General features: G+C 38.6%; 1 protein-coding gene across 1 annotated transcript in view; it reads right to left on the reverse strand.

The window, feature by feature from the left end:
- Ccnb3 (cyclin B3) overlaps positions 1-23,926 on the reverse strand; it is a 58,750-nt gene that overhangs the window by 25,183 nt on the left and 9,641 nt on the right. Inside the window, exons 4-5 of the mRNA XM_057759612.1 lie at positions 11,302-11,411; positions 46-367 (exon numbers count right to left, since the gene is read on the reverse strand). Coding sequence (XP_057615595.1) covers positions 46-367; positions 11,302-11,411 — 432 coding nt within the window. The remainder of the gene's footprint in view (positions 1-45; positions 368-11,301; positions 11,412-23,926) is intronic.

Consider the following 23,926-nt stretch of genomic DNA (forward strand, 5'->3'; position numbering starts at 1 on the left):
AAAAATACTTATCATAAAAAACATCTGATTCCCTAAGGATACTACCTTCTCAGTGATGTCTGCTTCTTCTGGCTTCTTCTTCCTTTTAGAAGTCGTCATGGGCTCTGCATCAAACTCATTGTAGTCTCCAGTCTCCCCCAGCAAGATTAGCGGCTTCTCCACTAGAAATGTCTTCTGATGGCATGCACGGCTCTGTAATGTCTTCTTCAAAAGTCGTGTCTCCTCAGTAGCAGGTTCCTTATTTAAAACGAATGTCTTTTGAAAGACAGATGGTTCCTGAGTAGTTAGTATTTTAGACTTGGTGGGTATATCCAGAATAAACTGTTTCTCCACATTTGACAGTGAGGTGACAAGTCCAACCTTGGAACTGTAAAGGAAACAAAGTATGGGTAAGAAGAATGCAACTCCTAAGTCCTCACACATCATTCCATTCTGCTGCCCCATTAACTAAAGAAAGACAAAGACATTCAACCCCAAGATAGCACAGAGGGTAACAAAAAGATGCACACCATATGAAATCAAGTTAGTAGCATACCATATATTTTCTATGCCTACATTCCTACACTTTTCTACTTTTCCCATAAGATCCATGTCATACTTTCTCACATATGATTTACTATCATTATTCATGTACAAAGTTTCTATTCTAATACTATTGGATGAGTTACCTGCACATGCATTGATCACTCTCACTAGAAACAGTTATTTCTCTTTGTCTATCAGCACCATGCCTTTGACAAAATGCAGGTTGAAATTATTTTTGTTTGAAGGCTAATGAGAGATGAAAGCTGGTAATTAACATTGATGATATCTAACAACATTCTCTGTGTCAAGGAGTATTCAGAAGATGTTTTCTCAAAGAAGGGAATAGTAAGATCAAAACCGAAACATGTCACGGATGTCAGATCTAAAGCTCTGCTTTGAATAGGGCTTCATGATTAATGACAGTGATTAACTCAGCATAATCAAGTCATTCAAAGAATACAAGTAAAAATAAGAACTAAAGGGAGGTAAAACCACAATCCTGAACACCAGATATTAATGCCTCCAAAGATTACATATCATACAATTCAATTCACATGAAATAGGATTCTAGGGTGTAGGGCGGTGATTCTCAACTCATTGGTTGGCCTCTTTGGGTATTGAACAATCGTTTGATGGGGGTCACCTAAGACCATCAGAAAACATAGATATTTACATTATTATTCATAACAGTAACAAAAATACAGTTATAGAGTAGCAACAAAACAATTGCATGGTTTGGGGTGCCCACAACATGAAGAACTGTATTAAATGGTCATGGCATTAAGAAGGCTGCAAACCACCGGTATAGGAAGAGTTAGAAAGTAAACTCCTAGATATTGTTTGTCTTAAAGGTGTTGACACCTTTTAAAGTTACAAAGTGGTAATAGCTCTAGAATCATTTTTTTAAACCACTGTATTATAAAAGATAACAATTAATTAAAAGGAAATATCTTATAAGATTCTCTTTGACAAAACAGGTTTTCATGCTGGGAAGTGGTGGCACATGCCTTTTAATCCCAGCACTCGAGAGGCAGAGGTAGGTGGATCTCTGTGGGTTCAAGGCCAGCCTAGCCTACAGAGTGAGTTCCAGGACAGCTAGGGCTGTTAAACAGAGAAACCTGTCTCAAAAAACAAAATAAAACAAAACCAGGCTTTCCTGATGAGGACATTTAGAAGTTATCTCCAGGTCTTCAGATAATCTAGGTACAATAAGAACATACATTGTCAGGAGCTAGCTTGTCAAGATTCAAATCCTGTATCCTCATTTAGAACCTAGGTAATCTTGGGCAAATTCAGTGTTTTAGGTTTCCTACCTATAATATGAGGATAAAAGTAATATCTCTTTAATAAGCTTGTTGTGAAGATTTGACAAAAAAGTATGCTAATGACACTTAGAGGAATGTTAAGAACAGCTCAACAGAATTACATAACAGATCACTGGAATTATATAATTTAGATAAAATGAATAAATTTGTAGAAAGTAATAAACTATCAAAGTTCATTAAAGAAGAAAATAAAAATTTAATTAGACTTCAATCACGTAAAGGAATTGAATTAGCAACTAAATAAACTAACCACAAAAAAAGAGTTCAGGCTCAGATGGCTTCCCTGGTGAATTCTACCAAAAACTTAAAGAGAGATGAAAACCAGTTCCTCATAAACTCCCTTAAAAAATAAGAAAGGTGGAAAAAAGTTTCCAACTCACACTTTAAGGGCAGAGTATGACACCCAAAGAACAATAGTATTGGAGGACAAGAAAACTATAAACTATTACCTTTTATGGCTATAGATGTAAAAATCCCCAACAAAATACTAGAATAACAAATACAAAATGCATTTTAAAGGATGATCCATCATAATCAAGTAGATACCCTAGTAGTGCAAAGTTATTTTAACATCCCCAATTCAAATATTATACTGTACTACTAGTACAAAAACAATGATATTATTATCAATAGACTCATAAAACTCATTTGACAAAACTCAACACTTTTTCATAATAAAAACTATTCCTCAAACTGTAAATAGAAATGAGATTCTTGAGCTGGCAAGATGGCTAAGCAGGTAAAGGTGCTTGCTTCTCAGCCTGATGACCTGAGTTCAATCCCTGGGATGAATATATACACACATACATACATACTTGTGCAAATGTGAAAAAAAATTAAAGGAAAGAGCAAACACTAATTGGAATCAAAAGGTTTTTGTGTACAATTGTTTGTGTGTGTTTATGTGTGTGTTTATCTAGACAAACATAGGGAAAGATAGACTGACCAATAGTCACAGACTGAAAGAAGACGGATGGATGGACCAATGAATATATGGATAGATAGATAACAGACAGACAGATAAAAAGATCATGATTCTAGATGGTTGGGAAGATGGGATTCATAAGGAGTTTGATAGGAGAGAAGGGCTAGAAAAGATGCAGATATGGTGCACTTATGCATTAAATTCTCAAAAATACATTTAAAAGAGGAAACGAGATTCTTGAACCTGATAAAAGACAAATATAAACTCTAAAGTTATCATATTTAATAGTGACAGAATAATGCCTTCCCCCTAACATTGGTCAAAATGGTAATATTGACCAACTCTTATTTTACCAGTATCCTACTAAGGCAATTGTATATCAAATTAAATAAATAAAGATATCCCTATTAGAAACAAATTATCAAAATTATTAACACAAAAGTTATAACTAATAGATAAGTTAAGCGAGATTTCAGGATAATACATAAAGATTAGAGAACTTACCATTCCAGATATGAAGATCTATTGTACAGCTATAGTGCTACAAATAATATGGTACTGGCACAAAAAGTGACATGTAGACCAGTGAAACAAAACAGAAAACCCAAACATGAGTACATGCTATTAGAGTCATTTGGTATTAGACAAAAAGGCCAAAATTATACATTGTATCTTCAAGAAAATGGCTCTGGAAAAACTGGATGCCCACATGAAGAAAAATAAAATTAGACCTATATCTATCACACTGAACAAAAATTAGACCCAAGTATACCAGCGGCTTCAGTTTGAAACCTAAAACTGCTAAAAGAAACATATGCTGTACCTTATAAGATATAGAGGTAGGAAATGGCTTTCTAAATAGGACTACATTTGTTCAGGAATTAAAACTAACAATTGAAAAGTAGAACTTTATAAAACTTAAGGCTTTTGCACAGCTAATGAAACAATCAAGAAAAGATAAGGCTCACAGAGCAGCAGACACTCTATCAGCTACACATTTGACAGAGTATTAATATCCAGAATACATAAAGAGCTAAAAAAAAAGTCAAGATCCAAATAAAGGGTTCTTAAGTGAAGTAAAAAAATTAGCTAAGAAATATCTCCAAAAGCATTCTTCATCTGTAGCAATTAGGGGAATACAAATTAAAAAACTTGGAGATTTTATCCCACCCTAGTCAAAAAGGCTAAGATAAATAAAAAAACATCTGACAATAAATGCTGGTTAGATGTGGAGAAAGAGGAACCCTCATTCATTATTGATAGCAATGCAAACTAGAAAAGCCAATCTATAAATCAGTATAGAGAATCCTTAAAAAGTTAAGAATAAGTACACCATATAACCCAGTTACACCACTCCTTTCTCCAAAGGACTCAACATCCTACTGCACAGATCTTTCTCAGTTATGGTTTGTTGTCCTCAGTTCACAATAAGTAGGAAATACAAGCAACTTAAACGCCTTTCAACAGATGAATGATGAAAATATAGTACATGTACATAATGGTACAGAAAATTTGAAGGTACATGGACAAGACTGGAAAATATTATGATGATTGAGGTAACTCAGACACATAAAGAACAATGCTATATCTTTTCTATCATCTGTGCTTCGTGTCTCTAAATCATCAGATGTGATATATAACCTGAAGTAACCACAGAAACAAAAGGGAGAAAAGCCCATTGGTGTTGAGGTTAAAGAGGGGAATATCAAGACACAGGTGATATGAAGGAGATAAAGGAAAAATGGGGAGGGGTCTTGAGTTTGGGAGTGGAGAAGATCAATACAGAAGAAGAAAGAGGGAGAAGAGGCAAATGCCACTAAGGATATTTACAAAAGCCGAGGAGTCACATTATTTTATATTTACCTAAAATTTCTATTTACTTAAAGTTATGCCACTTGGGCTGATGATGCTCCCCTCCTCCCTGAAAAAGCTGTAGGCTATCTAACAACAACCACAAACCCACACAGAACCAGGTATGAGAAACCTTCTTTCAAGATGTTGGTCAGGGTAGTTGCAGAGATGCCCCCAAACAATATAAGCTACTGCTCTTACCCTTAGCTGCCTCCCAGAGGTTGACGGTAAGTCCTTATTGCTGAATGTAATGGCTGTTCTGTCTCTTTAAGAGACAAGCCATGTCCGCTCCCTCTCTGCTTGCAGCCTTGGTCTCTCTTCTCCATCTTTGTCTGGAGAAGGCAGCTTCTGCCTCTCCCCACTTCCATCTTCTCCCTATAACCCACCTAATAAATGTTCAACTTCACTCTGCATGGTGTGCCTATCTGTCTCTCATCTGCCCACTGCCCACATGGCTAGCCACTTGGGACCAGCCACCTTCGGAGACCTGCCATGTGGTCTCGTGCCTGGGATGGGATACTCTCGGGACCCGCTACCCCCTGCCTGCAGGGGATCCCATAGCAAGCTACTCAGGGATCCACAGCAATTTTTAATAATCATTACATTGGTGCCGCAAGACTCAGGAGGCTCTCCTGACCGAAACCCCTTCCCAGGGTCGGGATCCTTAACCAGGTATTTTTTTTTTCTCCACAACCACGTGTTCCGTATGCCTGAGTGAGATTTCTACAGTGTGATTTCTACTCACACCACCAGCTTCGATTGCTGAGTTTCCCCCATTCTGCTATGGTTGCTTCTCTTAGCTAAAACTGTGTTTGGACTGACCTGGGGGGTCAGTCTTCCCCTTGCTAGCACTGCACACTCTGTGCAGTGCATTCACCTGGGGGCCCAAGGTCCCTTAGATTCTTCTTTTCCCATTTCTTTTCTTTTTTCTTTTTTCCCTTGCCATAAAAGGCTGCTCGGAATGGCCTCTGGCCTCTCTGGCTTCTGAGTCACCCCGACAGGATCCAGTCAGGCCATAGCACCCCACCTGGGGTCAGGGGACACCCAGCCATGGGTCCTGCAGTGTTCATGTCGATTTGCACCCTGCCTATAGGGGGACATGTCCCATTATAGGCTTTGTGGTGTTTGGTGGGTTTTCACAATTTCAGCTAAGTAGCAAGCCATCTATGTCTGTCTTCCCTGAGATGGAAGTCTTTTAGAGGCCAAAACAACCCCAAGCCTACTTCTTCAGCTGTTACTCTTACTCCGCTGGTGTCTTGTCAGCTCCACTTTTATGGGAGCTTTCTGACTACTGTCAGTGGGAGTTTTCTAACTACTGTCAGCACACAGGCAAATAGACCCTGCCATGGTTACTGCTGCCAACAAGGCGGCTTTATTCAATTTCAGCTTTTTGCTCCCAACCTTGGCTTGTGGCATGGTGCAGCTTTTTCAGTTCCAGCCTTTTGCTCCCCTCTGCAATTTGTGGCATGGCGGTTCAGCAACAGGGTGGATCATGCCTCTAGATTTCTCCTTATTAAGCTTAAAATCCCTGCAGCTCAAAAATTGTGGCTTTTTCATACATGTGACCACTGCCATTTTGACTGAGGTCAGGTGACTTCACCACCATCTTGACTGAGAGAGAGGTCAGGTAACCAAGTTCCATCATCTTTACTGAGGTATTCCCTGCCTGGTTCTCCAGTGTTAACTCTGTTACATGGGTGACCTTACTGCCAAGCCAGGTCAGGGGACCAGGTTCTCCCACCTTTACTGAAGTATACCCTGCCTTGTCCCCCAGTTTTCATTAAATTCCTCTTATTGGCTTAGTTACAAGTGTTTTGTTCAGTGGCATGCCTTTGGTAGGGCCCACCAAGAGCATCCACTTTGCCCAATTCCTGTTCACTCTCTGTGTGTTCATACATGTAACTTAAATGCACCTATGCTTAATGTTATAATTGCTCATTGCATCTCAGTTCAGACTACAAAAACAATAAGTCTCATGTTTTAAACTGGTATGTACTTTTAAGTTTCTTGCAAAAATACTTTATATTTAATCCAACCCTCATTTAGAATATATTAAGCTGTTCTCTGCTATTGTTAGTTATGCCATTAGCCTTCTATTGCAAGCAGATTTTTCTTCTTTCTGTCTTTTTACGAGTGTAAACCTTACCTGTTGAGAGCCAGTATGGTCAAACTTAGATCCAGCTCTCCAGGCAGATTCTATACTGTAGTTACACCTGATAAACAGCACTCAACTGGGGAACATGGCATTTAGATATTTAATCATTAAAAACTTCATAACAAAAAGAGACAGGTTGGCTTCTAACAGCAGCACTCTATTTCCTTCAAAGAAGACAGAAGACAAATGTGATGTGGGAAGGTCATTTGTCAATCTGTTGTTTCATTGGTTAATCAATAAAGAAAATTGCTTGGTCTGATAGGTCAGAAAATTAGGTAGGTGGAGTAGACAGAACAGAATGTTGGGAAGAAGGGAAGTGAGCCAGACGCCATTCCTCTCCTCTCCAGAGCAGACGCGATGAAGCTCCAGCCCAAGATGGACGTATACTAGAATCCTTTCCGGTAAGCCACCACTTCATGGTGCTACACAGATTACTAAATATGGGTTAAACAAGATATGAGAGTTAGCCAAGAAGAGGCTAAATATAATGGGTCAAGCAGTGTTTAAAAGAATACAATTTTGTGTGTTGTTATTTCGGGTCATAAGCTAGCCAGGTGGCCGGGAGCTGGGTGGCAGGAATGCAGTCCACTGCTCCTTCAACACAAATGGTCACAGAAAAACATCCATCTGCAATTCACTGCAACTGCCAAGTGTTGACCACTGGGAAAAAAACTGCCTTTTATCTAAACTGAAGATCACCTGACATGGACAGAATCGCTGAAACTGACAGCCTAGCTGCTCAGGTCAAGGTAGGCTTGTCTTCCTACAGATGTCTCAGCCCACAGGATCTTCTAGAGCCTGGCAGGCCCTGCGCTAAACAGCACAAGGAAAATGCGACCTTCAGCAGCCATGGAGGACCCAGAGGAGTAGCTCCTGGTGCCAACCAAGTAAAATAAATTAGTAACTCAAGTAAAATTTTATCCTCAAAGATCTCTGATGCAGTTTGACAGCTGAGAGGTTCTGTCAGTTTAAAAGGACAACCTCACCAAACAAATTTCAGTAAAATATAAATGTAAGACCTGCAAGTTATAAAGGTATGAGGGCAAATACAAGTTATCAAACTTCTTTCTCATGCTGCCTTCCATAGTCTTAAAAATACTTTTCATTGTGCAAAAAAATAATCTGTCACAGTCATTCTGACATAAATATGCTACTGTTTATACAATGTATATGTCTAAAACTTCTGTTTTCACAAACTCAAAGAATTCTTATGAGTTCCAGAGAGCTGAATTGAAGGATCCACCTTAAAGAGGTCAGATACATCCCCCTCAATTCCCTGGTCCTAAAAAAATTTTTTCCTTAACTTAACTTTGTCCTCTGTTCTGCCAGTATCTTAAACAGGTGTAAGAGACACCAGACAGAAGCAAAGAGACCTACTATGCCAGGATGTGACCAGCACCCAGCCTTCTCGGGTTCCCCCCAAAGATGATACCCACAAATAAGTAGGAAGAAGCCTTGAGAATCTGCTGTCCCAATTCCTTTAACCTGTGGTGCCTTTGTATTATAAAAAAGAGATGGGAATGTAATGGTTGTTCTGTCTCTTTAAGAGGCAAGCCACGCCCACCCCCTCAATGCTTACAGCCTTGGTTTCTCTTCTCCATCTTCCTCTGGAGGAGGCAGCTTCTGCCTCTCTCTCTCCCTTTCCTCCCTTCTCTTCTTCTCCCCCCTTTCTCTTCCCCTCCATAACCCATCTAATAAATGTTCAACTTCACTGTGCATGGTGTGCCTATCTGTCTGTCTCTCACCTGCCTGCCGCCCACATGGCTAGCACCGGGAATGCTGCTAGGGACCAACCCCTTTTGGAGACCTGTTGTGTGGTCTCATGCCCCAGCCCTGCCTGGGACTGGCTGCTCTCAGGACCTGCTGCCCCCTGCCTGCAGGGGATCCTGCAGCAAGCTATTCGGGGATCCACAGCAATTTTTAATAATCATTACACCGAAGACACTACATACCTTGGACAAAGACTTGAAGGATTCAAGCTGGGCCTGAACTGAAAGCTTTCTTCCCCATGTCTAGCTTTCCTGGTACTAGAAAGTGTCATGAAAACTGCCAAAGGAGGGAAGCACCCAACAGTCTACCCAGCTAGGATGTCTGTAAACCAAAACAACAACCAGCATGTCACGAGATCCCTAAAAGTACAATAGTGACAGTCCTATCTTCGTGGTAAGCAACAGCTGTCTAATTAGACTTAAGGCCCTTCAACAGGAAGAACATAATGTCTGCTACTGGAAAGCCAGCCAACTTCCCAGAGCTAGTGAGGTTATTGATCTTAGAGAAGAACCTAAGAACCTATGCTGCTTTACTAGACTGGCATAATTCCTAACTGCACTCTAAAACTTATCCTTATCCCACAGATCAGTGTAATTATCACCTTTCATCTAAGAAGCTTCTCTTTGCAGCACGTGGAGAGCATTAGAGAAAACCATAAATGGTCAAGATACAGAAATCAAATGATCACGGGGTGCCTACCCCCAGCTGATATATCTATAGCACAAAGCTATATATCCTGCGCATAAGGTTTGGGGAATATTGTGGGAGGACGGAAGGAAAGACTGTAAGAGACGGAGGACCAGGAAAGCTGCTGTGAGATGTGTCTCCTAGAAATGACAGGAAACCTGTGTCCATGAAATCTCAACAGTGTGGCTGCCTCAGCAAAATCTGAACAATGGCAATGTCAACAGACATGCAAATGTGAAAGGGGAATCTCACAAGCCCCACTCCTACACAAAGAACTAACCACTGAGAGAGGGAGAATTTGTCTTTCTCAGAGATGAGCCCCCTAATTGGTTATCCAATACCAAGTGGTCAGTCATCAAACTACATACACATTAGCAACACTAAATGGGTTCAGCGTATATGTAATAATACTAATCAAAGAAAAATAGGATATGAATTTAAGAAAAGGTGGAGCATAGAAAGGTTTGGGGAAGAGAAAGAAGAAAATGATATAATTATATTCTACTTAAAATAAAAAAAATAAAAGACATAAAATGCTATGTGATTATAGTGAAGTCTCAGCAAATGGTAGGTATTACTCATTCTAGTATCATTATTGGGTCTGTTCCACTAGCCCCTGAAGAAAAAGAAGAATGTTTGTTTCCTGGTAAAGTTGGAATAATAAAAGATAGTCAAAAGAAAATGACATAATGAATTAAGGTCAAATATTGTAGGCACACCCAAGGAATTTAATTTAAGCCACAAACTAAGTAAGAATAAATGTGAATCTTGTAGTTTTATTTCTCCCTACTGGTTAAATGACAATGTGCCCATGTGTTATGCTGGCTAATTTCTGGAATGTCCAACTTTTTACCTTACTCATTAGAAATTATGCTTAGCTCTGTTACAGTCCTCTGTCTAATTTATTTAAGTACATATTTGTTAAGCCCTAAAGATGCAATTAGAATAAAGAGAAACCCTTAAAGGAGAGGGAAGGAAAGAAAGGGTAATAAATACATGTGATATGAAAACAGAAGGGGAGACCTACTTGGTTAGGGAAAGAAGCAGCCTGAAACCACATGAGACACAAAGGAAGGTAATGGGTAAGGATGATGAATTAGAACAAAATATACTCACATAGGCATAAATAAACCATAGGAAATCTTATTACTTTGTATGTTTACTTAAAAAATAAAATTAAAAAACAGTGAAATGATAACTGTAAATTCCCAACCACATTTGAAGATTTAGGAGAGAGCAAGAACAAATAATTCTGATCGGAAGGAGTCAACACTTTTTCTGTAAAGTATATCAGATATGGTGGCCCACACTGGCAATGGCAATGCCAACATATGGGAGGCTGAAGCAGGAGGATCATGATTTCAAGGCCAGTGTGGGCAACATAGTAAAACCCAAGTTTCAAAGAAAAGTTGATAATCAACTCTATCCTGGCAGTATAAACAAAACAACATACATTGTATAAAGTCAGGAGTAGAAATATGTGTTTAATAAATGTTTATTGCTAGCTACATTAAGAAGGACTAAGAAGAGAATGTAGAAAGGCCTCACAGTAACTTTTCAGTCTTCTTTGAGTCAAAGCTTTCCTAAGAGTAAATTATTTTTTCTAATCTAGTTGTAAAACCTCTAATAGCTGGAAGGCACAGGTTTGGGGTGCAAGGAGATAGTAATTTCCCTCCAGTAGCAAGAGGAATATCTCCCAAAGTTTCTAATTGGATAAGCAAACTTATGTGCTATTAGCTAGCTGCTTAGATTTCAGGAAAAGTTAGGTTGATTCCATGCTCCCCTGACAGAGACTATCTCAAACAGGGGCTAAATCAAATATGTGATTTTAATCAATTCTGCAATGATGATAACACTTTCAATTTATGCACTAACACACACAATCCATGGAAAAAGAAAGAGAGAAAAGGCCTATAACTCCATCAACCACAGATGGTCTTCCACCAGCACCAAGAGGTAATGTGGCAGTCACCACTGTGCCTCACTAAAAATATTCTTAATGAAGAGAAAATGATGTCACAGTCTCTCCTTTATAATATGAGACAATGCCAGTTGAATCTTACCTTTTTCTCAGAGAAATTTTAGCAGCTTCCTTGCTTGTTCTCTTGGAAACATGGCTCCTATGCTCTGTATCATCTTCCTTCTTTGACTGCACAGTTTGACTTTGAGAAGTCTACAAAAAAGACAGCAAATTAAGAGAATCACATATCATCCAATAATTTATTTTTATAAGAAACTCTAGCCATCCTAGACAGCTTATTTGGATATTCCCAGGAGTCAAAATCTAAAATTTTCATAAAACATATGGCACTGGACCAACCAACCACAGTGGGAGCTACAATAAGTACAATAATACTGGTACACATAAAAAATAGCTGCCCCAAGTGTTCCCAAGAGATGTAGGACACAATTTTAATTTCCATACCAGGCATACTGGCTCATGAATAACTAACAAGATAGTTTAATCTTACGTTTTGATTTAAAATGCATAGAGGACACAAGAAATACAACTAATTTTATTGTCTAGTTTTGCCAAGAACAACTAGCTACTCAGGCTAGACCTTTAAGACACATCTACTTAGGATACCACCATTCTATTTTGTCAAGTGGTATTTATTTAATATTTGTCTCTCAAGAATATGCCCTACACTAATCTTGACTACTCTATTAAACAGTAGGAGAAATCATTAATCTGAATAATGTCAGTAAAAGTCAACTTAAAGGTTATGCCTTTAAGTGCTGTGGGATAATGCTCTTGTACACTGTAAAGATTTGTCACTCATATTGGTTTAATAAAACCCCGATTGGCCAGTAGTCAGGCAGAAAATATAGGTGGAGCAACAAGACTAGAAGAATTCTAGGAAGAGGATAGGCAGAGAAGCAAATGCATGCAGAGGAAGCAAGATGAGAATGCCTGACTGAGAAAAGGTACCAAGCCACGTGGTTGAACATATATAAGAATTATGAGTTAATTTGAGTTGTAAGAGCTAGTTAATAATAAGCCTAAGCAACAGGCCAAACAGTTTATAAATATAAGACTCTTATATTAATGTGTTTATTTAGGACTGAATGGCTGTGGGACCAGGCAGGACAGAAACTTCCATCTACAAATGAGCCTAATTATATTTTAAATAAATACTATTATTATAATTACATTAAATGAAAAAACAAAAAAATACAAGAATCAACTAATCTAAGTAATTTATAAGTACATTACTTGACTGTATATCCTCAGTCAGGATGGATATCCAAGGAGTGGATATAGTGAATAAATATGAAACACTGTTTATTAGCTTTGTTTTGTGACATAAATATGAAAGTGCTGCTTTGAAACTGCTGCATTATAATGTTGAGTAAATGTCTTGATGATCTGGGATTAGTGCCCTTATTTGTGATACCATAGGGAATTTTCTTGCCTTTCTGCTATACGAGGACACAGATAGAAAATAGGATCTATGAGGAATGGCCCTCAACCCAATACCAAATCTACTGGCATCTTCATTTTGGATTTCTTAGCTTCTAGAACTGTACATAATGAATTTCTAATGTTGGGGCTGGAGAGATGGATTAGTGAGTAAAAACATATGTTGCTCTCCAGAGCACCTGGGTTAGATCCTCAGTACCCATATGGCAGCTCATACTGTTTGAACTTCAGTTCCAGGGTATGTGACCTCTTCTGGCCTCTGCAGGCACCACATAACCATGAAAATGAAACACCTATACACTGTTGTAAAAAGAGCAGCAGTCTGCTTCTAGCCGCCCTGCTTTCTGCTAGCTTTTCCCAAAATAATTACACGGAAACTATATTCATTTAAACACTGCCTGGCCCATTATATCCAGCCTCTTATTGGCTAACTCTCACATCTTAATTAACCCATTTCTAATAATCTGTATATCACCACGTGACTGTGGCTTACTGGGATGAGTCTAACCTACATCTGTCTCAGAGAGAAGAGCAATGGCATCTCCCTGACTCTGCTTTCTTTCTCCCAGCATTCTGTTCTGTCTACTCCACCTATCTAAGCTGCTGTTCTATCAAAAGGCCTAGGCAGTTTCTTTATTTAACCGATGAAAGTAACACATAGACAGAAAACCCTCCTACTCCATTTCCCCTTTTTCTGTTTAAACAAAAAGAAAGGCTTTAACATAGTAAAATTACATATAGCAAAACAGTTATAAAACAAGAATTACAGTTACAATATTTCTATCTATTTTATCTTTAATCATAACAAAGGAAAACTATAACCATTCTTCAACTCCATCAAAGACTCCAGAAGGATATAATATTACCTAAGTAAACAAGAAGTAAGCAACTTCCAAAACTCTAGAAATGACAGAGACATCTCACTACCTGTACAGTAACCTAAAGTTCTTTTGTACCGTTGGGGCATCCATCTTCAGAATGGCACCCACATGGATAACTGCATCCACAGAAAGCCTGAGAAAGCTTGGGAAAGAATAGAGTAAAGCATGTTTTTTTTGGTAGCAGAAATTTCTTGGGTCTGCTCTGCTTGCTAGAGGCAAGCAAGCACTCTCATCTGAGAGAGGCTTCCTGACTCACCTTTAGCTGCAAAACCTTGCAGCACTTTTAAAGAGGTCCTACCAAGAAACACTTAAATAGTGTTGATGAAAAGCTGACCACATGCTTTTCAGTTTTCAACCATAGCAGGAAAAAAGCTGCACCGTTTTAAAATGCCGGCTTTCTGGGCCGTCCTGCCAGGGCAAACTCTGACTCTTTCAGGCAGGCAGTCCGACTGGAGTGTGGTCTGTGAGCAGAATGCTGCATCTTGCTTGCTGGCAGGGACCTTGAAACACTGTAGAGTTGTGGCAATAAACATGGCTCTAGCCTATACCTCAGCCACAAGGCTGGAACAGCAGAAAGTTAAGGAATGGGCTGGATCCAGCCGGCAAAGCCATGACTTTAATCCTACCCATATTGCTTAGTAAATTAAAGACTCATGTGGTCAGAAAAAGAGAGAGATATACAGTAAAGATAGATTCAGAGATGAAGAAAACCTCTAAGTGGTTTACTATGTGTTAAAATGTATGCAGGCTAAAGGTTAAAGTCCTTAAAAAAACAAGAGTAGTTGGGTGTGGTGGTACACACCTTTAATCCTGATGCCTGAGAGGCAGAGGCAGAGGCAGACAGATCTCTGTGAGTTCAAGGTGTGGTAGTACACATGCCTTTAATTCCAAAGTTTGGGAGGCAGAGGCAGACAGACATCTGTAAATTCAAGGTGTGGTGGCCACCTTTAATCCCAGCACTGGGGTGGCAGAGACAGAGGGACCTCTGTGAGTTCAAGGACAGCCTGATCTATAAGGTGAATTACAGGACAAAGATACACAGAGAACCTGTCTCAAAAAGCCAAAAGTTAAAAGTAAAAATAAAAGAGAGGTTAAAGTAAAGTCACATAAAGATGGAAAATACACAGAGAATCTTGATACTGTATGCTATTATGCTCTCTTTGAATTGTTTGACTGCTGAGGAAGGAGCAACAGCTGCTAAAAGATATTTGCTTATAAATGCTGCTGAATTAATCCAAGATAGGTATTTTGAAAATACCTTGACTTTAAAATTGAAGTCAAAAAGTATGTTACTTTGGAGAAGAGATTTTGCTTTTGTTTCCACAGGAAATGAGAGGCTGTGGGTTCATTCTGAGTTAAGAAAAATCAGGTTTGATCAAGGAAGACCACCTGAGAAATCTCTGGTAGGTACAGATGGCCCGATATCAGAGTTCTACATCCAAAACAGATTCAAGACTGCTGCCTGAGGTGATCAAGACTCACTGGATACTCCAGTCAGGACTTGATAATTATAAATATTCTTTAGGTCCCCATAAGGTTATCAGTGCCCCCAACCAGCTGGAAGTAGCCTGGAATACTACTAAATATAAGTCCCCATGTATTTATTTGGGAGTTGAGCAGTGAGCCCCCAAAGAGCAAAGAGAAAAAAAAAAAACTACAGTGTCCCATTCCACACATTCCCATTAGAGATTCTGAATGAAAAGTACCAAGGGAAGTTAAACTAAGACAGACCGCTTTTCTAATTTGTGTACCTACCTTGTTTCAGTCAAATTCCTAGAGCCATTATTTAACAGGATACCAGTCTCAATGGCAAGAAAATGGCACACTGGATTTCTAAATTCTCACAGACTGCGACAATTTCTACCATGGAACAAGCAGATGGTCTGAAATAATTTATCTCTAAATCTTCTTTGCTTCCCCCTCTCCTCTCTCCTTCTGATCACTGGGTTCAGTCTTACAGAGATTCAAATGCCTTTGGGGTATGGGTAATATCGAAATAGTTTCACATGCTGTTTTACTCTACTAAAAAGCTGGCTGTGGGAATGGGATTTGGCCCGCACACTTTAGACCAAGCATGTTTGTCTCCAAGGCCTGTCCTGGGTCAGGCTGCCCTCTGACCCTGTGACAGGGAAAAGAACCACAACAGGACAGACCAAGAAAGAGATACTATGTACTTGAGAATAACAAAAAAACAAAAACAAAAAAACAAAAAAAACTATATTCAGTAGAGGTTATTGTTGTTTATCCCATGGTATTTAAATGTTTTACTCAAGAGAACTTTATTTATAAAATTAATATGGTTAAATGTAATCACATGTTTAGCTCTCTGAATACCACTCCTCTTTTCTTGGTTTTGTTTAAAATGTTCTGCAAAGTCATGGATATCTTTGAAGCTTCTGCAGAAATGTAAGCTTTCTTTGTCCTTGGATCTGTAAGATCATTGGGAGTATGGTTTTAAAAGTCTGTAAAATCCCAGCAGAGCAAAAGGTATCTTAAATCTTGTAACAAAAAGGGTTGGTAATCAAGAATCTATGTATAGGTATTCTTAATTTGCTATACCATACCTCAGATGTTACTTAGACTCAACTTTTATTTAAGAAAATTGATTTTTAAATTAGACTAAGGAGGAAATACCAGGCCTCCAAGATGGTTTGTTTTTATTTTATTTTCCTTAGGTTAAGGAGGCAACACCAGGTTCTAAGATATTTTGCATAAGGATGAATCTTTTGGGTTTTTTTTTTTTTTGAGACAGGGTTTCTCTATGTAACCCTAGCTGTACTGGAACTTGTTCTGTAGACCAGGCTAGCCTTGAACTCAGAGATCCCTCTGCCTCTGCCTCCAAAGTTCCAGTATTAAAGACGTGCACCACCATCACCTAGCTAAGGATGAACTTTGTATGATGATTTTTGTCCTAAGAGTGGAAAATAACACATGAGGACAAAACCATGAACTAGAGTTACAGAAAATAGGATTTAGGAACAACATATGTTTGATGATTAAGGTTTATAATTTCCTAAGATTATAATGGTCTATTCAATTTAACAGAAACTGATTTAAAAACATACACCTAATCACTTATATCTTTGCTAACTTTGTTAGGCTTTAGCTATTTAGAAAAACCATGTCATAAAACACTGCAATATTTTGTAAATATACATTATAAAAGGATCAGGAAAACAAGGTTCTTAGTCTCTCTTTGAAATGTATTTATTGTTTAAAGTTTATTTTCATACTAAAGGATCTTCATTTTAAAATGTTATAAATTTTAAAGCTAAAACTTGATAAAGAAAAGATTATGAAATCCTAATCTTATAAAAGATACATATTGTAAACTGTCAAAGATAATTAAAACATACAAATTAATGATCAATCACCTTATAAATGATCAAATTCTTTAATTTTTATTATGTATATAGTGTTTTGCCTGCATATATGCCTACTCGCCAGAAGAGGGCGCCAGATCTCATTACAGATGGTTGTGAGCCACCATATGGTTGCTGAGAATTGAACTCAGGACCTCTGGAAGAGCAGACAGTGCTCTTAACCACTGAGCCATCTCTCCAGCCCAATGATCAAATTCTTTAATGTGCTCAAAACCATGTTTGTAGTCATGCTAAACACAAATGTAATTTGTTTACAAGCACAAGCATGGAGGGAGAAACCAATTTTTATCTCCCATTATATAATCTTCTGTATATATATTGTCAAAGTTAAGCCTGAAACAAGTAACTGAAAACAAGTTTAAAATAAATTTAAAAATTTTTAAATGGTCCTCAAACCTCCCAGAGATCTGCTAAATATGGCATTTAAGGTGTTTAATGAAAGGGAGAGCAAGAAAGACCCCAAAAGCTTCCAATGATAGATGGAAATAATTGCTTGTGGAAGCAGCCCTGAGGCCACTTCTTAAAAAACTGGGCACCAGCAGACTTCACCCAAGACATGGTTCAAATGCGGCAACACCAGTCACTGGACGAAGAATGGCACCTCACTTCACCCTCCGCCAGAACCCTCCCCAATCTGTAGACATGCAGGACACTGTCTCTCTTTGTCTTATCAAAGTAGGTTAGTCCTCCAAGCTCCTCCTCCACTGGAAGATCTATCAGGTTTTCTGGGCCTGGTGGCTGAAAATTGGTAATGTCCTGGGTCCTTAGCCCCCAACAAAATCATCAAAATTACCATGGAGGAGCCTAGGGTAACTGGTTAGATAGTGGGCTGTGGGTATATCTTGTTTATATTCTAACAAATATAAAGCTTGCCTGAAGATCAAAAGATAGAGCTAGCCACTAGTTAACCATAAAGGTCTGGAGGTCTGTACAGACAGACAGAAAGTGATATGGCTGGGCAGAGAGAGGAATATAAGGTGGGAGGAGACAGTAGTTTGGCCCTTTTTCAGCTGGGGAGTTAGAAGGTAAGAGTTAGCTGTGGCTTGCTCCTTCCTTTCTCTGATCTTTCAGCATTTACCTTGATATCTGGCTCCAGGTTTTTATTATTAAGACCAATTAGAACTCATGGAACAGTGGGCAAGACTCATTTTAATTGCTATGGAGGCCATTTGGTCCATACTTCCCATTTCCTCCAGTAAGTTATCCCCCTCATATCTCTGTGATGGGTATTGATGACTGGCTCCACCAGTCTGCAGCTACAGGTCTGACCCTTTGAAGTTTGATAGACATGAGGTAATTTTGATTTTCACTATGACTAGGCTAATTATAGAATTTAAATCCTGGGATACAGAAGTGATGGGTGAGGTCAACCTTACAGAAAAGAAAAAATGGTCTTACCCAAAACTCTCATAGTGCTTGAATTTGTAAAGCTACTCTAAACTACGATTATTCTATTATAACATTTCCAAAATCAAGGGAGCCATCTCTGGATCTTAGGTAAACATAATCTCCCATAGTTTTGATAGTTATTTACAATTCATATACTAGTCACTGCTTAATGTCTCCAGGGAACATATAAATTGACCTAAATGGTATGTTCCAGTAAGAAGAGCTTCTATAGTTTGTGAAATTGTGTCACTGTGTGTCCAAATAAATTCTGCTGTCAACATTCTGAGAGTGTCATGGTCTGCTGGTAAACAAGAAGATCCCTCAAGATAAAGAATATGTATTTTATGTAAACATGTAATTTTATGTAAAAATATGTAAAACTACAGAAAAGAATAGGAACAGCATACTCACATTAGTGAGGTCTTCAAAAGCTGATCTCTTTTTTTCTGTGTCTGGAGATGAAGGTAAAAATGTTGTATGGTCATCCTCCCTACTCTGTAAAAATAAGAGGCAAATGAGCATGGCCAAGTGTATATAATCCCTTTGGAACTTTAGGTCATATTCAGGGATTGAATAAACTCCACAATATGTATACTAAATCTTTTTTTTTTTGGGGGGGGGGGTTTCGAGACAGGGTTTCTCTGTGGTTTTGGAGCCTGTCCTGGAACTAGCTCTTGTAGACCAGGCTGGTCTCGAACTCACAGAGATCCGCCTGCCTCTGCCTCCCGAGTGCTGGGATTAAAGGCGTGCGCCACCACCGCCCGGCTGTATACTAAATCTTATGATGCACAATGAAAGTTTATTTTGGGTACCTGAAGATGTTTACAGTCACTGAAGAATACAGTCTTTGATGATAGGGACAAACGACAAAGAGACTAGATGAGCCTCAGCAAAAATTTCAAAATGGGTAAAACAGCTTGGTGAAGCTAATTTATTCTCTTTCTCTTCCCAAAGTTATGGTTATACAATTCAAGTTTAACTATCAACACTACTAAGTGATTCTTTCAAAAGGGCTACCTCCAAGTAAGTTAGTTAAATAAACCAAGTAAGTGCCTCTTATACTAAATGCACATGTTTAATATTTATTCAATAAGGACAATAGTATACAATCAGCTCTCTACTAAATATTGACCTTGGAAGAGTCATTCAATCTATGAGACTCAATTTTCTTATCAATGAAATTAGAACGATAACCCAAATTACAGAGACTTTATGGATTACAAAAGAGAACATACTTTTGAAAGTGTTTTGCTGTAACTGTGCTAAAGATGAAACCCAGAGTCCTGTATATCATATGTAAATTTTCTACAATAAAATACATTTTTCAGTCTGTATAAATCGTAAATAGAAAGAAATATCACTTTAAAACCATGTAGTTCTAGTCAGGTGGTGGTGGCGCACGCCTTTAATCCCAGTACTCAGGAGGCAGAGGCAGACGAATCTCTGTGAGTTCGAGGCCAGCCTGGGCTACAAGAGCTAGTTCTAGGACAGGCTCCAAAGCTACAGAGAGACCCTGTCTCAGAAAACACACACACACACAACTATGTAATACTGAAAGCTTGTAAATATACCAAGAGAACTTTTATTTTAGGAAAACAGTTTGTTAATCCAGATTACCTCTCTTATCTGATCTGTGAAACTTATGGGGGGAGAAGAGATGTGACTACGGAGAAGAGGGAGCTGCATACTTTAAGCAACAAGGGTTTTCTTTCTAGATCCGTATATCTGTACATGCCTTACCCCACTCCCAAGTGACTAAGACTACAAGTGAAGGGACACCAGCCCACTTGAACATGTGACTCTGCAGGCCTTGCCCTACTCCCCATTCCCTCTACCTTGCTAAATAATCTATTCGATTATTTTCCTAAAGCTAGCCACTGAGGTCTATTCCCTTATTTGGCCACTCCCTCTTCCTGAGGCTAACTACCAAAGTACAACAATCAAAAGCCCCCTTTGGCTCACTTAATTAACACGCCCAATTAAATACCTCATCCTAACACGGGCTTTCCCCCTTTACCTTTATAAACCACCTTTTGCCTATGTGCCATGTCTGTCTCCCCTCTGTCCAGAGGCATTCCTTTGTCCTCTGAGACAAATACTCCTTCTCCCTTTCCCTTGTGCCCTTCCCCTTCTCCCTCATCCCTATCTCCTTTACCACAGCATCCTGGCCTTTGTAACACAGACCTCCCCTTCTTCTCCTCTTAAAATTCCACCTGCAAGGTCATTTGCTGCTCTTTTCTGCCTGAGTCAGAAAGCAGCCACTTTAACTTCTCTTCCCTGCTTAATAAGGGATCTCTCTGTGAAAACAGGTGTTTGTTTGGGTATGGTTTGTGCCTAATCCAGGGTCCAGGAGGAAGCCCCTGTTGTGTGGGTGTCCCCTTAAATATGGAGTTAGAAGTTGAGAGAAATTACTCTTGTAGCAATTTTTTCTATCTTTTAACAGTTCCTATTTGGTGAATATCTATCAAATGTCAGATTTCTCTCTTAAAATTCTAAGAACAAACTCCGTCTTACCCATAGAAGAAATTTCTTACAATTATTAAACAGAACACTGGGATAGGACCACTTGCTTTGTGCTAGCTACATCATTAACAGTATATGATGCTATAAGTGCTCAAAACCTTGGAGAATTGTATTCATGACACAACACACTATTCCAGAAAAAGACTTCAAGTCTAGGGGAGCTAAGAATTACTTCAGTTAAAAAGTAAACCATTCATCTTTATCTTATTTGTGATAAATAATCCTAGTACAAATAATTAGCAAATAATAAAACAGTACTTTTCTTTCAAGCTTTTTTTTTTAAATTGTCAGTTTGTCTTCTAGTTCTTACTCAGTATTACTGTTAGAAATAATCTCCTCCATATAAAATTAACAATGGAAACTGAACTCAATAAAACTCATCCTTACAAACTGTGGCCAAAGAAAGTTGGGGTTGGAAAAAACAATAGCCATAAAAGAAAACATACAATGTCATAACTACAATCAGAACATTTGATACAAATGAAAGCTCAATCAAGGTATTAAATCTTTCCTGATAAGTTAACATGAGAAAAATCCATGATTCCCTGCATGAAAATCATTTTACTCAGACAAAGTAAAAATTAATAGAAACTGTTTATCTGCACTGTGGCGCATGATGCCCATCTATGCGCCGCCATACAGTTCCCGAGCTGGGCAAGGGGCTGGAGATTGAAACACACAAACACACACAGAGACACGGATCATCCTTGAAACAGGAATGCCCCAAGAATGCCCGCCCCCTTTATTGTGTTCCAGGGCAGCTTATATAGGGATCCTTAACTGATAGCCATGCCCCAGCCAAACCCACCAGAAACCACTCTCCTGCCATCAGGAACTTCTGAGGGCCTCGTGCTCAGAGCAGCTGTGGGCACTCAGATCAGGGGAAAACAAGTTGTTTCAGGATCTGGGAGTTCACTGCTCCCAACATTGCACATATAGAACACCAGAGTCCGCAGTGCTAGTGGTTGAACACAGAAAAGCGCTGGCACAGTCAGAGAAAGCATAAGGCCTAATGCTGTCTGCTTCAAGAAACTCTCTCGATGAAAATTTACGACTGTTAATATAACTCTTGTTAAAATATATGGTGATGAATATAGCACACAATAGGGTCAGAATGTCAATGTTAAATCAGGAAAATTTAAGTGTACCAGTACATTCTTAAAATTTAATACTGGTTGAGTATTCTATATCTAACATGTTTGGGACTAGCTGTTTCTTGGTTTTCAGTTCTTTTCACATTTGAAATATTGACATATACGTAATTAAATATCTTCAGAATGGGACCCAGGGATATTTTTAATTCTTTTTTGAAACATTTATTACTACTTTAATTATGTATATGTATTGCATATGCTTTGGTATGTGCACATGACTACATGTGCCCATGGAGACCAGAGGCATGGGATTCCACGAAGCAAGTTGCTCAGGCGAGAATGAGCAAGAGGAAGGAGGAGCTGTGATACCCACTCAGCATTTACATGAATGCTAGGTCTTCAAACTGGTCCTTGTGCTTGTAACTCCTTCCATCACTACACAATCTCGCTGGCCATTAGTATGCCTGCAGTCTGACTGTAAATTCCATTGATTGAGATTTAAATATGGGACTTTTTGCTTGCAGAATTAGGTCAGCACTCAAAGAGTTTAAAGACTTTAAAAATTTTTAATATTGGATTTTCAAATTAGGGATACTCAATCTAAATATTTAAAAAGTATGATAATATTCTTACTGACAAAATGTACTACCAAGAATGTACTACAGCCTCCTGGAGCTTCTAAAAGAATATAAAAGTATAGACATGATCATTAATGAGAACTCACTATTGTTTGGCTTTGAAAGATGTAGAAAATGGCCTTGACTTCATCCATACATATTGAAGTATAAGTAGAATCTATACCTTTTGCTCAAGTTACTTAGGGTTGATGGCTGGGACAGAAACTAAGGCCTTGCACACGTTAGGTAAGGGCTCAACCCTGAACCAAATTTTAATTCCTAGCTCCATGTTCCAACTTCTGGTATTCTTCAACTACAAAGATTGATAGAAATACCCACTTTCTCAGAATAATACAAGCACCATAAATATTCAGAGGTCAGGATAAGCACCAAAGCAATGCCTAAAGAGACTACATGAGACACAATTGGAAGAGATAATTTGCTTTAACCTCTTCAGGTTGGTCTTCCTTGCTGGGCATGGTCATGCTAGCCTGGGCTTTCTTAGTCTCCAGTCTGGAGCTTTTGGGTAGTGGTGGTCGTGGCATCTTAGTGCAGATTCAGCAGTGTTTCATCCACGGCAGAGCTGCAATCATAAGAAAAAATTCTTTATAATATCACTCACCAGAGTACCACAAAATTTTGTAGATACTCGTAAGAAAACTTTGTTTTTTCTATAGCCATCTCCAGGAAAATATATACTTTATGATTGAGTAGATCTGGGTAGAAAGCTTGGTTCTACCACAATTAACCCTGAGGAAATGACTTAACCTGGGCTTCAGCTGCCTCGCTTATAAAAGATGCAATTATACTTATTTCTAGCTACAGGATCTTTTAACTGAAACCTGCCACCCTCTATAAGTGCCACGGCTGTGGCTTAGTCCCTAGTTTAGATTCAGAAATACTATACACAAATTTACATAAGAGTTGCACACTGAAACAATCAAACACATGACAGCTCATACAGCATAGCTACTACCTGGTGGACTTGATATTTTTAAAGTCCTGGCCACAGAAATTATGACACTACTCAAAAATACAGGAGAATGACTACATATAGTCATGTATGCATAACAGGCAGAACTGTAGCCAAAGCTGGCATTTAATTAAAAGGCACAATAAAATAAAAATAAAAGGCACTCTGTATCTAGGTATCTTGTCTAGAACCTAGGTGAGAAAATAAATAGAAAAGATAAGAGCAAAAGGAAATGGATTATTGGAAATAATTTGTGATAAGAATTTAACAGTCCCTTAGGAGAGTTCTAGCTTTGCCAATAGCAGTATGGGATTTTAGTTTATAGTCTAGAAGGTTCTTTTAGTTTGTGAATCCTCAGTAGTTACGATACACACAAGGTGGGCAATGGTGGCACACATCTTTAA

The sequence above is a fragment of the Chionomys nivalis genome, chromosome X, assembly GCF_950005125.1.
Source record: "Chionomys nivalis chromosome X, mChiNiv1.1, whole genome shotgun sequence".
Lineage (NCBI taxonomy): Eukaryota > Metazoa > Chordata > Mammalia > Rodentia > Cricetidae > Chionomys > Chionomys nivalis.